The sequence below is a fragment of the Dendrobium catenatum genome, unplaced genomic scaffold, assembly GCF_001605985.2.
Source record: "Dendrobium catenatum unplaced genomic scaffold, ASM160598v2 fragScaff_scaffold_1119, whole genome shotgun sequence".
Classification (NCBI taxonomy): Eukaryota; Viridiplantae; Streptophyta; class Magnoliopsida; order Asparagales; family Orchidaceae; genus Dendrobium; species Dendrobium catenatum.
The window spans coordinates 338,625-353,889 of record NW_021319581.1 but is presented as its reverse complement, the minus strand read 5'-3'; the positions used below and the strand labels follow the sequence as shown (position 1 = coordinate 353,889).

Sequence of the window (15,265 nt, the reverse complement as noted above, 5' to 3'; positions counted from 1 at the left end):
TTGAGTCGATTTGGGTCCGATTTTGTTCAATTGAGTCAATTTTGCGAAATTGAACTCCGATTGATGCCGAATAGCGTCGAATTGGGTTCGACGACGCTCGACGAGGTTCGATTGGGTTTTAATTGATTTGATTTAATTTTAATTTAATTAAATTGATTTAATTTAATTAAATTGGAGTTTAATTTGAGTCGATTTTGTCTCGACGTCGATCGATCGAGTCGATCGAGCGCGATCGAGCCTAGTCGGGCTCGATCGGGGTCAAGTCGGTGCGAAAATATTTGTCAACATCCACGAGCAATAGTCCTCCAAAATGGATGTAATCTTCCTCACATTTGGAATAGAGGCACCTGCAAAAATTAAAATATCGTTTGCATAAAGGTGGTGGGAGACAGGAGGTCCCCCCGCACGGATTGGCACACCCAACTCTTTGAAGTTCTGATGAAAGTGGAAAACAGCAACGCAGAACAGAGAATGAACAAAAAGGGTGACAATGGGAACCCTTGGCGGAACCCACAATTTGTTGTAATCCCCTCTATTAGCTGTCTATTTATAAGGATTGAGAACTTTGGATTTTGAACACAGCTTAGCACTCAAGAACTGAACCTAGGAGGGAAACCAATACGGCTGAGAACAAGCTCCAAGGTCTTCCAACTCATCTTGTCGTATGTTTGCTCCATGTCTACTTTCAAAGCCAAAAAACCCAAAGTTGATTTGGATACTTTGAATCTATTCATCAACTCCTAACTAAGTAAGCAGTGGTTTGAAATTGAACGGTCCGGTACAAATGCTGCTTGTTCTTCAGAAATTAGCTTTGGCAACACCTCTTTGATCCTGCTAACTAGTACCTTTGCAACAATCTTATAGATTGTTTGGCAAAGGCTAATTGGCTTGAATTTGAAAGGGTGATCCAGATTCATGACTTTAGGCACTAACACTACAACCGTTTCCTTCCAAATTGGATCCATAATACCACTGGCAAAGAATTCCAAACAAGCCCTCATGACTTGCTCCCCAACTATCTCCCAAAAGAAATTGAAGAAAGAGGCTGTGACCCCATCCCTACCAGGTGCTATGTTTTGGCCAAATGAACTCGCAACATCCTATATTTTCTCTTTTGTGACCTCACCACCAAGTACTCCAGCAAATTGTGCCAAACAATTCCTTTGGGATTCAAGGGAAGGCCATCCATCTTCAACAATGCCTTGCCCATGCCATTTCTGCTAAAAGAAACCGTAAATGACATTCAAAATCTCCCTATGTTCTGTTACAACAGATCCATCAGGTTGCTTCATGGATTCAATACCATTGGCTCTCCTTCTAGCCAAAGCCATGGAATGAAACGGAGTTCTCCAACATTTGAAATGGACTTTCATGGATTCTAAAAAATCAAATTTAGCCAATGTCTAAAATGGCTTTCAAAAGAAAAGAAGACCACTAATTTAATCAAAAAATTTCTCAAGCATCAAACCATAGGGGCTTGCCCCTATGGGATGTCTGTACCCCAGAAATAAATAAACTCCATTCAATCAAACATTGAATGGGGGAATCTCTGTTTAAAATTGTAAATTTTATCATTGAGTCCATAAGGAAATGATATTTTTACCCTTCAAGGTAATACATCATCATTTTTATGTCGTACTCAATCATAAAGTATGCAATCCGTTTGAGGACAAAAATTCTCCAACAGGAAGCAATCTATGTCAAGCTTTCAAACATTACACATGTAGAATATTGTTTTATTTTTGAGAAAAAAACACAGCTAAACACAGTTACATAAATTTGATTCAAGGATCACAAATATGTTACCAAAGGATATTTCCAATTGCAAAAGAAACAGGACAAGAAAAGGTGAAGAAACAAAAACTAAAACAGGAAAACAGACAGAACAGGTGATATCTTAACAGCTTAATGTTAACCAACCTTGTATTTCAAATCCTGGCACTTCACACCAACAACTGCATGATATCCAATGACATTGTTACATCCAATGATTGTTCGGCCTGGTAAATCAGCACCAACTATTGCACCACTGTCTAACATTTCAATTTCCGCCATGAGAAAAATAAAACATAAAATCAGAAAAAGAATTCCATTTTTCAAGTAAATTGCGTACCAGTTCCAAAAGCTGTTTTAGAGATAGAAACATAAAGCTCTAGATAGTCGTACAAATTCAATAAGGGGATAATAAACCCCTAAATTTGATAATTTTTAACCAAAATAAAAACCCAGCTTTTTGGTAAAAGTTAATAATGAAGTTAGTAGCATAAAGATAATTAACTGAGTTTCGCCTCAAGGGAGTTCACCATTAGCATTAAGATAGTTAAATGTGATTCGCCTCAAGGGAGTTCAGCACCCACCCCATGCGACCTCATCATAAGATGAGAGAGAGCAACGCAACTTAAGTTATAGCAGGTGAGAATCTGCCTTACATAGAATTACTCTATTTTATGACACAGTTTGCATGAATAACCGTTGCAAGTGTCACAATTGAAACCAAGATAACACATATCAGTCAACAAAACTGTACTTTCATCGACAACTACTAAGCTTCCAAGAACTCACCTCAGTACAGTGCAATTGTCGCCTAATACAGTATTCCCAGTTACATGGCTCCCAGCGTGTAACTGGCAAGCTTTTCCAATCTGAACCTCCGGACCAACTGTACAGAAAGGACCAATAGAAACACGCTGCAAATGATAGCACAAGGATAAATAAACAAGCTGTCTTAGCATCAGATAAAACAAAACATACTTGAAACATAAATTAAGGTCAACATTGATTTTCAAACATGGTTTAAAATTGCGCAATATGAGGCTCGCCTTGAGGCCCGCCTTTGCGCAATTCTAGTAAAAAATGCCTCGATGCTTATGCCTCGAGTTTTTTTTATGAGGCTTGCACCTCAACTTGGTTGAGGCCTGCCTCGCCTCACTGGCATGAGGCTTACGCCTCTCGCTATATATATTAAAACTTACATAAATCTTGAAGTAAATGCCCGACATTGGACTCTATAGAAGAGGAGGAAGAGAGAGAGCAGTTCTTCATAATGATGATTCAAATGAATAACCCCTTAGTGATGATAGTGCTGATGACTTATGAGTTCTTATGTGATATGTCAGTGCTATTTATTTTTGGAAATTTGAATTATATGTTAATGAAAAGAATACTGGGATTTGGGAAAGATAGAATTTTGAGTTGAACTATATTTCATGTTGTCTTATTATTGGGATATTTTGATTTCATTTCATATCTTATGTTTTTTTTATGTTTTATATTATTCACTCATTAGTATATAAAAAAATTATCATTTTATCTTTACGCAATCTTTTGATTTCGAGGCTTACGCCTCAAAACGCCTTGAGGCTTACGACTCGCCTCACGAATGAAAAACGCCTCAATACCCGAATACGCAATTTTAAACATTGTTTTCAAATATGTATTATATCAGCAAATCATTAAATTCTTGTCAGTTCTGCATGTCAAAATCAGACACATACACATAAACAAAGAAAAAAGAAAGGATTTGAAATGTCATAGCGCTTGTCCTTCAGCATAGCCACTTTTATTCTCAACAAAATACACATCCTGGACACCATTAACTTGCTAGTGACACGTTTTGGGTACAAACTGGACATAATCTTGACCACTGTAATTTAGGTGGATCCCATGTCAATATTTGCTTCCTCACTCTTTATTCTCTGAGCGTACCATCCTCTTAAATACCTTTGCACAACATTGAACAAATTCTTAAGCATTATGTGTAATAACCGGTTTGGCTTGGCCGGTTCAACTGAACCGGCCAGCCTTCTATTATTAGCCGCGACCCAACAGAGGGTCGCTACAGTTCATTCGTGCGAAACAGAGAGGGCGGCGACGGCTTCGTGCGTGAGAGCAAGGTACGTTTTTCTTTTCTCCAATTTTAGCAAATGATTATCTTCAAGGGTAAGAAATAGCAATTCCTTTTCATTCTTATCATTATCAGAGTGTTATTTTGGAAGAGATTTGAGAACGAGAGAAACGGTCGAGAAAAAGAAGGAAAAAGGTATGTAGAATTTTCTTCCGGATTTTTTGTATAAATTTCTTTCGTTTACTTCGTTAAAGTGAACAATATGTTTCTTAAAGGTAGAGGAAGAGAATTGAAGCAAAGAGAAAGAAATTTGGGAAAGAACAAAGAAGGATTTTAGGTCAGAATAATTCTCTTTTGTAAGTGATTTCTTTCATACATCTCTTGTTATCTATGTTGAATAATTTTAATATTAATATCAATTGGATTACAAAGAATTTAACTAATCTTGTGTGCAAGGTGAAGGATCAAAGTTAATAAGAGAATTTCTGGGAGATCTGATTGTGACAAGTAAGATCGTTGCAAGAATTGAAATTGGAATATATTGAAGCCAAAGTTCAAAGTGGGTAATTATAATTATGAAATTCAAATTTTAGCATTATTCTTCTGCTTTCAAAGTTTTAATTTAAAGACTACAATGTATGAAATGTTGAAAGATTAACTGACTAAGTAATTGTAATTATTATTCCAATAATAAATAAATAAATTGAATAACATATGAATGAAAAGAAAATACCGTATGTATTAAAGAAATATTGAAAAGAAACGACATATGAAATAGAATAGAAATGTTATGGTAAATGTAAAATAAAGGAAAAAAGATATATATGAATATTTCAGGAGTTCACCCCCTCATGGTACTGGCTGGGGACGCGTACTCGCTTGCACGAAAAAGGGAAAGAAAAGGCTATGGAAATGGAAAAGGTAATCAAATGGAAAAGGTTGTACCTTCGGGTACTTTGAGACGGTGCTCCTGTGCAAAGCAAATGGAAAGAAAAGAAATATGAATGAAACATTAAAGCTATAAAATGTTTTAAATTGTTTTGAAGAAATTATCTAGAGAGGTATAAATTATTGAAAAGAATGAATTAATGTTAAAAAATAACACGATGCCTATTAAAGAATAATAATAATGATTATTAAATAGTTACCCACTGAGTTTATTTAGTAAACTCAAACCACGAGTTTAAATGTTTCAGGTAATTCCTAAGAAAAGAATGGCAGAAAGAGAAGAACATATTTACATAAGACGTCATGCAAATGACAACAGGTAAATTAAATTTTTGTGTTTAGTGGCTCTTCAGTTAATAGAAAAGTTTTTGATGATGAGTTATTATTATATTGATGGAAATATACTATCGTCCGACTTTTCGTACTCGCCTCGTTAGATCGAGCATCCGGGCCGGGTCGTGACATTATGACTTGCTGTAATGGTCATAAATTTTCTTCCTTTTCTTTAAAATTTGCTGCAATTTACATGATATTACTTTCTTTACAATACATACAGACAAAAGTAACCTGGCTACTATGCTTTATATGTTCTTGCATTGCGGTTTCAGTGTTGTGTCATCTTCTAGTCTATTCTTTTAGGGGTTAATAGAGAGATAAATGCATGCTGGATTTTCAAAAGTTCCAGCATAGCATGTTATTCGGATTATAATCCTGGAAGATTGAAGTAGGCGATCATGTTTTTCTTGCACAAAAAGCATGAGAAATCAGGTGCGGCAAATGCTAGTATCGACATGCCATTTACGTTGTCCCTTCCATTGCATCTTGAAATAACATAAAATAATTTATGAAACCTATTAGAAAACTCAAAATGACACATGCAATGTGACAGGTATGACATTTCCTGAACTATTATACCCTAATTAAGTCATAAATCTATCATAATTCATCAAGCTTAGGTGAAGCTTGAGCTTGCCAGAAAGGATTGATCTCATCAGATGTAACCATGATAACCTAACTGTAGAAAAAAAAGATTCTGCATCACCACCCCGCAAAGTATTGAACAGATCTGTTCAAGTTTTGGTGCAAAAATGTTGACTACCCTTATGTAAAATAGCCTGTTATGGACAAGGCTTAACAGGGAAGTAATAACGGAACTGCTATTCAGTAAGTCAAAGCTTTATTTAATCAGTAATAAAATGGAGAACTTAGTAAACCTTCATTTTATAGGAGAAACTCATAAGCTTCTACACCATTTTTATCTTTGCGTCAAACAGAATCACAATGGAAGGGAACACTAAGCGACATCACAGTCCATACAAGTAGAGTTACTTGGGAAAAAGAGACTCCAAAAGATATGAATCAAACAATTTAACGAAGTCAATAGTCAAGCGACCCAACTCCGACGCTCAACACACTCATAATCTGGAATAACTTAAAGCTATTTAAAATATTAGGCATATCTACTAAAAAGGCCGGAAGTTAATTTTCCACAGCATCAAGAATTTCACTAATTGCAACTCCCGTGGTAAAAAGTCTGGCAGTTAGGTCTTTAAGATGTTCTGCTTACCAAATCAATTCAGCTAGTTAACTGTTTGCCTTCCCAAAGCCCCACTTCCAGCTCCTTCCACATTGTGATTATGACAGTTGATAAAAAATTAAATTTAAATTAGTAATGTACTCTACATACAAATGTATTTACCTCTTCGAGAATGAAGAAACAATATTATATGCTGATGGAAATCTTAAAATATTGTTTCTTAAACTTGTTTTACATCCCGTGAGTGCAGCTAGCCCAATTGGCAAAAACCTTGAAGTTATTGTTATATAGTGATCAAATTTTATTCACATCATAAAAAAATTAAAATAGAGAGAATCTTATTCTGGAACAAATATTATTTATTATTTCCAATTTCTTCACCCTTCCTTCCTTGGGTGAGTTAAAGTACACTCGATCTTTCTCATTGGCTTTTCCTTTATGTTGTTTTACAAGTCTTTCTCCTGTATGCATTAATTTCAAAATGATATTGGAGATGAGTTCTCTTACTTTCCCATCCATCTTTACTGTCAAAGTTCTTTCTTTATCTTAACCATGATAATTGTTGAGCACAGAAAGAAATTCGATAGAAGCTTCTCCACCGATGCCACCTTCAACCATAAAACAATCATTTATAACAACATTAAGAATAATGAAAGCTTTTCCAACACATTAGTATTTTGCACAATCTAAACTGGTAAAACTATCTCTAATAAGTCCAATCAGCTATGATGTTCATTAAAGGGAGAGGAAATGATAATTACCTCACTAGTGCAACCATTCCTCCTCATAAACAATATCTAAAATTGAGGACATGGAGATCTAAAAATAACTTGGTAATATACCGGTATCATGAAAGATAAAATTGACCAAAATTTCATATTCCACATATCTGCAAAAGATTGCACTCAAATAATGAAAATACAGTCGAGTTACATTAAATCAAAGGCACCCTTAACAATATTCAATTTATCTCTCTGTCACTCAATATCATAATCAAGGCTGTGAAAACCAGACCAGCCATCGAACCAAAAGAATGAGAGATTCAAAGTTCAATGGCTTGATTAGGTTAAATCGGATTACGTAATAAATATCAAAATTATTTAGATGAGATTTAAATGAATATAATAATTATGTAACAAAATAATTTTGTGGCTAAAAATAAATAGAATTCATGCACATGCAATATATTCTATAATTTAAAATTGTAATCTCTTCAATCTTTAAATTTGACTTTAATCAAAATTTAATTTACATATAAGCATATAACTTATATTACATATTTAGTTACAATTTATACTATAAATTATATAACAAATTAATATATATATATATATATATATATTATTAAGTTTAATATTAGATTTTATATTAAATTAATTTATTTAATTACTTAAATATAAAAAAAAAAAAAAACTTAAGCTAGAAAAATCGGAACCGGTTCAACAGTTCACCAGTTGAACCAACGGTTCTAGATGGTTCTGTCCGATTTGATGCGAAGCCGACTTTTAAGATTTGTCGCAACCATCTAACTAGTTCACGATTGAACCGATCGAACTGACCAATCTGATCCAATTTTTTAAACTATGATTACAATACTATTAGTGGATATTGGCAGCAAATTGGTACTTTTAAAGAATGACATAAGAAGTAGACAAGGGATGCAACTAAATATCAAAAAAATAGCTAAAAAGGCATAAAATCAAAATTCCATCATGGTCTAAATAAAATCTTAATGAAGTTTGAGGTAAGTTATTTGAAAAGAAACCCTTCCATGCATTCAGGAAGTGTTATCTGAAGTATGTTGGGAAAAGTTATAAAAAAATCATGATGGATGACCAAGGTACTTAAATCAATCTTAAAAGCTCGACGCTTGCTTTACTGCCAATGAAAATTTTATAATGCAAAAAAAAAAAATCCTCCATGCGATCACTATCCCAAGGCAGAAAAGAAATCAACTAGAAGCCACATGAAAAACCAACTAATTGTGAACCAGAAAACAAGGTCATTATTTCTCCACAACCAACTATGATAAAAAACAAACACCATCTACTACACTATCTTCTTTCAATCAAGAGCAATTTGATGTACTGAAAAAGGTACTTAACCAACTCCAAACAAATTCTCCCACATTTAAAATCAGCACCGACATAATAGCTTAAAAATGTATGTTGTAAATAGATTTAATTCAAAATTTGAAAAGTAGATTGTAGACTCGGATGCACCAGATCACATGATAGGGGATGTCTTTTTATTTCACATAATACATCCATATTCGAAGAACTACACCATAAGGACTATCAACGGATCTTTGTCTCCAATTATAAGCATTGGGACAATCAACATCTCAAACTCCATGTTCCTCAATTCCGTCTCATTGTCTTGAACTTTCCTACAACCTCTTTTTTATAATCAAATTTACTACAGATATGAATTGTGTTACTAAACTTTTCTCCAAAACATTGTGAATTCCAGCATACAAAACAGAGCCCTGCATTGGGCACCTATATCCACACCCACCCACGTACCCACCCATACCCAATGGATATGGGTGGGTATGTGTATACTCATAGACTTATGGGTGGGTATGGGTGGGTACTCAATATGGTGGATAAACCCTCAGGGAGATCATCCAACCCATCTTCGAGTAGAAGTTCGTGCTCCAGCCCGTCCATGTCGTTGCGACGATGCTCGACCCGGTCATGAAGATGTGTTTGCATGGGTTGAACATCAATGCTGATTGGGTTGACGAGGCCAAGGAGAAGTTGAAGACATATATGATCAAGTACGTCCATGGCCTTAATTCAGTCATCGATCAAGATGACGATGGCATAAGGCCACCGCCGGCTAAGAAGGCACGGATAAACACCACCGCCTCCTACTCAGTTTACGATGACTTGCCTAAAGATGATGATGAGCTTGAGATGGCCACCAACATTGCCCCTACTAGCTTGCAAGTCAGAGCCGGCCTAGAGTTCACGGCCTACATGGCGCATAAGGTCAGCCTGCAAGAACAGAAGATGTGCGGTGACGAGGACGGGGAGTTCGACGTCCTGAAGTGGTGGGGACTCGTGGGCATCAAGACGTTCTCGATCATGGCACTAGTAACGAACTCTATTTTATGCATTACGGCCGCCAGCACCATGTCTGAGAACAGCTTTTCAGACGCCGGCAACACTGACTAAGAAGCCCAACAGTCGAAAGCCCGCTCACGTGAATGATATATTATTACAGATCGAACAATGACTTGTGTGGCTTGTTAACACATTAGTTCAATGCACCACAAGCTTCATATAACATATTGTGCCGCACTCTAACAACTTGTCCCCTGCATCATTATATAAAACCATGTATTTTATATTACAAGCATTTGGGGAATATGAAAATACTTTTATTCTGTTATTGTCTTCTACATTTCAATACTCTGCAGGATTTCTTTTACGTCTAAGGTCGAATAACGCATGGGTATGGGTGGGTACGTCATCCTGAAAAATATTATGAGTGGGGGTGGGTGGGCGAAGCCAGCCCGCACAAAGCGTGGGTACCCAATGGGTACTCGACCAGGACCCTGTGTAGGGCTCTGATACAAAATCAAGAAAAACAACTGATAATGCTAAAGAAAATGTTGGGACGCTACCTCTTAAATGCTAAAGAAAATTCTAAATTACAAATAAAATATGCTTAGTGCATACTCTACCTGAAAGAGAGTGCAATTTTGTTATTGCATCTCTATCTTAGTTATGCAAATTTTAAGCGCCTCAAAAAATTATTTTATTTTATTTTTATTATAAAAATTCCAATCATTTTAGTGTGAAATATATCAATTGTCAAAAGATATCGATTATCAAAATATACGAAAAACATGTACAACCCACTTTACAAAGTCTCTCATCCTTTATCAGCCATTCGTAGTAATACTTGGGGACCATTTGAGTTATGAATATCTCAAATGTTATGCAGTTTATATCGTTTGTTAATGATAACACCAGAATCACCTGGATTTCCTTCATTTTCTTAATGATGATACATCTAAAAATGACGCATTATTAAGAAATTCCATTATTACATAAAAATTAAGTTAAAAACCTCAATTGTAATCCTCAAGACCGGCAATAAAAAATAATACTTTCATTTAAATCTTCAGCGCCATCCTCTTCAATAAGGGATTGCTTAGTTTTTATGTTCATACCCCTCAATAAAATGAAATTGTTGAAAGAAAAAATAAACACCTTATGGACACTACTATATCCGTTAGGATACTAATAATGTTCCAAAATATTATTAAATAGAGGTTATCCTAACCAATTCATGCCCCCATTAATTGGATGCCATCAAGAAACCTAAATTCAAATAAACCTCATCAAATTCTCATTGAAACCCGCCCAGCATATAGACTCATATACATTATTCCACTCAAAGTCTTTGGTTGCTCTATATTTGTTCACATTGCACTGCATGAAAGGAGTAAAGTAGACCTAAAAGCCATAAAATAAATTTTATTGGTTACTCGCCTAATCAATAAGGATGCAAATGTCACAATTCTAACTCTAAAAAGCACTATAATAATATAGACATGATATTCTTTGAAAATCAACCGACCTAACATTCTTTAAAAATCAACCAACCTTTTTCAAAATTAACGTTCATGTCAGAATTTCAACTTTCATTATGAATATAAGTTCTATGAGAATATCTATTAAAATCTTTCTTAGTCTACATCTCTCCCTAAACCACCCAAATCTCATTCTCTAAACATCCTAAAAAATCCCAAGATTCTGAATGATACACTTGATAAAAATGAATTGAATATGCCAAACATGGGAAAAATTTAGCCAATAAAGATGATCAAAGCATTTCTCTTAAGTAAAATGATCTGTCTGACCCAAATCCAAAATATTAATCATAAGATAATACTGATATTGATCACAAAATTTTGATTACCCACAGAAGTAGTACAATAATTAGTTTCAAGGAAATATACAAAAATTAAAAGGATTTGCACAAAATACCTAATTAGCAAGCATATTTTTTTATGGTAACTTATCTCCTTAGTTTCATGCCCGTGAATTCCCAACATCTATAAAGCCTTTAACATACCTAAACTGAGAGATGTTATTTATGAACAAATGAGAGCATTAGAAAAGAATGCCACATGGAAGCTCTCAACTCTGTCAAAGGGAAAGAAAAATGTTTGGTGCAAATGGATAATCTATGTCAAATATAAGGCCGGTATATGATTATATTGGTCACAAGAGGGTTAACTCAAAATTTCAAGATTGATTATCAAGAAACATTTGAACTAGTTGTAGGATAAATTTAATTTGCATCATACTATCTCTTGCTACTACTACTAACCTAAATTGGACTCTCCATCAAATAAATGTCTAAAAGTCAAAAATATCTTCCTAAATGAGGAACTTGACGATGAGGTATATATGATTATACCTCCTGAATATGAGACCATTGATTATAAAAATAGAGTCTACAAACTCAAGAATTCATTATATGTTCTAAAATTCCTTTTTTTTTTTTTTGAGAAAAATGCAAATTGCACTAATAAAGAAGAAAGCTTATTACAACCTACTATGTGATAGAAATTCTATCACAATCCTCCTCTAACAAGAAAAGAAATGGAGGAATCTTATTACAACACAAATCATTCCATAAGAAATCACCTAATAAAGCAAGGTTAGCGCAATAATCAGCTAACTTATTACAGTTTTTATTTGCAAAGTGAAATAAAACCTTGTCAAATCCTTCCAAGAATGATAAGTCCTCCCATTCTTCATTATGTACATTTCGGACTGCATTATCTACTGAGTTCTGCAAATGTTTGACGATATTGTGATTATCACCTTCAATTATTATCCTTTTAGCATCCAACATCCATTCAAGGATTATTTTCTTCAAGGACTGAAATGCCATCAATTCCAATATTCCAATATTCCAATGAATACAATTAAACCCAAAAGTAAGTAAGAATCTACCTTCTAAATCTCTAAATAATCCACCAATTCCACCATTATTTGATTTTCATAAAGATGCATCAAGGTTGACTTTAATCCATCCTGGGGACGGAGGGTGCCAATAAGGAGACAGCTGATTAGGGTGGTTAGCACCCCAGTGGTCCACAAACAGATTAGAGTTCGAAATTGATGCAAAACTTATAGCATTGGAAGCTATAAAGCTTAAACCAAATTCATGATCACCATGCTTGCACTTGTTTCTACTCTTCCACGAGAAATAAACCATGGCACGATAAATCTTTGCAATCAAAGGATTAGCCGAAGAAAGCAGTTCCAATTTTCTTTTACAATCTCTAATTGACGAGAAAACAGGAATCGAAAATCCCTATGACTTAAGCAAATCAATGACTTGAGCAAGCTTTGAACAATTCACCATTACATGCTCAATATTTTCCACTTCAACATCCTCTAGGACATAAGTTGTGTCCCAACAGTCTTCGATGCATTAAAAGATCATTGGTTGGAATTGCATTGTTAAATAGACACCACCAAAAGCATTCCACCCGAGGAGAAAGGTGAAGCTTTTTAACCATTTTGCATAATCCACAACAGAAAGATCATCTTCATGATTATAAGATGCCAAAGCTGCTATACTTTTACTCGAGAACTTATTCATAATCTCCAAACAATCACTTTCAAGATTAGTAAAAATCTGAATTTACAAGATGACTACAACTAAGGAATTTCCAAAAAAAAAATTAGATATTCCTTATTCCAATTTCCATCAACTATGAAATAATCAATTGATGGAAAATCATAAACCAATACCGCAATAAAAGTCGGCCATTTATCAAGACTTTTATCTAATATCCATACATCTTTCAAGATATTAATAGATGTACCTGAAGCAATTTTCCATCTAGTAATTGGTTGAAGAGATTTTGCTCCACTGGATAAGATCTTCCAAGTTCAACAAATTCACTGCTATAATTAAAAATTGAGTACTCTCAAGGATAGTCTGAACACACTATTTATCAAGGAATCATCCAGGGATAAAATCAAGATCAAGATTGTAGATCAAGATTGTCTATGATATAAAAATTTCAATATTAAATATCTCTAAACAAAAATATACCCTGGACCGACTAGTAGAAGAAAATGGTAAGATAGGATGTAAACCTACTAATACCACTATGGATCATATTCATAAAATTAAATCCAAAGGAGAACGCAGCTAGTGGACAAAGAAAGATAGCAATGACTGATTGAAAAACGCATCTACCTTTTCCATGATAAACCTAGCATCTATTTTGCTGTCAATATAATTAGTCATTGTATGAATGCCCTCACTAAGGAACATCATGATGCTGTTTACAAGATATTAAGATATCTTAAGAAGTCACCAGGAAAAGGCCTACTCTTTGAGAAATGAATAAATAGCATTATTGAAATCTTTGTTGATGCTTATTAGGCAGGATCTATAAATAGTCGTACGTCCATTTCTGGTGACTGCTTCTATATATTGGAAAATTTAGTCACATTGGAAAAGTAAGATGCAAGTTGTTGTTGCTAGAAGTGGCATTGAAGCTAAATTCAGAGTCACGACTACAGAATTTGTGAAGAATTGTGACTCATAAAACTTCTAGAAAATCTAAAAAATCATAGTAATGAACCAATGATGATGATGTCTGGCAACCAAGCTACAATCAGCATTAGTAAATTCCTGTCCACCATGATAGGACATGCATGTCGAAATTGATAGAAACTTCATAAAAGAAAAACTTAAACCGAAAATTATGGAAGTGATCTACACCCTTATGAAATCTCAAATGATTAACCTCCTCACTAAAGTCGGTAATTAAATATAATTAGATAACCTCAATTCCAAGCTATTAATGATCAACATATATTCCCAGCATAACAGGAAATGTGGAAATTCTAAGCTAAAGCAAGGAGAAAGGCATAAACTATGTTCAGAATGGGAAAGAGTTATGACTCCTAAAAATCAGGAACTGATTTTCAAATAAGGTAAAGGTAAGGGCATCAGTCAAGAAGGAAAGAACAGAGTTTCAATCAATCATAAATTAATTCTTGTAAGGGCGGACAACAAACCTGCACTGAATTAGGTCAAAGAATTCCAGATTGCTATCCGTTATCCATACATGGATCAATCACAACTCACAACCCAAGAAAAAATAGTCACATGCACCTAAATTCCTAGTAATTACCCAAATAAAAAAGCAGAATCATATTATAATATTAATTTTTTCCTATTTATCTATTATTTTCAATTTCTGCACCGTTCTTTCCTTGGGTGCTTGAATCTTCTATATCAAGTGGACTTGGTCCATTTAATTGGAATAACAAAAGAGTATTTCTCTTTTATGATTTCTTTTTCAATAGTATCTCTACTTGATTTCTCGAGTGCTGAATTATGCCACATTTGGCATATTTACCTTGGTGTTGTGTGTATCATTTGGGTAGAAAAATTTACTCTCCAATTCATGATCTTCTACTTCACACATATATTTCTCCATCCCTTGAAATACTTATATTCATCATACAAACCAGTATAACTAAAGCAAGGCATGGAGATTGAATAACAATGACATAAATCAGGCTCATGCTAGCTCAACCTTAACAAAGAGGGGTTTTTTCACACGAAAATAGGCCATCTAAATTGGCATCATAACCATAGACCAACAGAACTGATGATAATTTGATGATGTTATAGACAAATATGAGCACTAACTCAAATTCAAGTAATTAGTATGAAAAATTATGAGAAGTATCGATGATTTTGTATCAAGAAACAATATACAAAGAGGGACTAAGATATTGACACCTTTCCAAGAATTGCATTCTGATGAATCAATGCAGTCGGATGAATTGAGTTAGCTTCCTCTCTTCCACCTTCAATAATGCCTAAAGGCAAAAACAAAAGCTAGCTGAAAATAAAGGAATCGAGAATTT

The 15,265-nt window shown here is 34.4% G+C and overlaps 1 protein-coding gene across 10 annotated transcripts in view; it reads right to left on the bottom strand.

Annotated features, from left to right (window-relative positions):
• The window catches only part of LOC110099332 (probable acyl-[acyl-carrier-protein]--UDP-N-acetylglucosamine O-acyltransferase, mitochondrial), a 49,474-nt gene that overhangs the window by 27,631 nt on the left and 6,578 nt on the right, over nt 1-15,265 (bottom strand). For 8 of the 10 annotated variants that reach the window (XM_020826446.2, XM_028698677.1, XM_020826445.2 and 5 more), the window contains 3 exons: nt 15,138-15,217; nt 2,563-2,687; nt 1,921-2,029 (listed from right to left, as the gene is read on the bottom strand). In XM_020826446.2, coding sequence (XP_020682105.1) covers nt 1,921-2,029; nt 2,563-2,687; nt 15,138-15,217 — 314 coding nt within the window. Of the gene's footprint in view, nt 1-1,920; nt 2,030-2,562; nt 2,688-4,789; nt 4,815-6,836; nt 6,938-15,137; nt 15,218-15,265 lie in introns of all 10 variants that reach the window. The other 2 variants (XM_020826449.2, XM_020826450.2) reach the window with 2 other exon arrangements.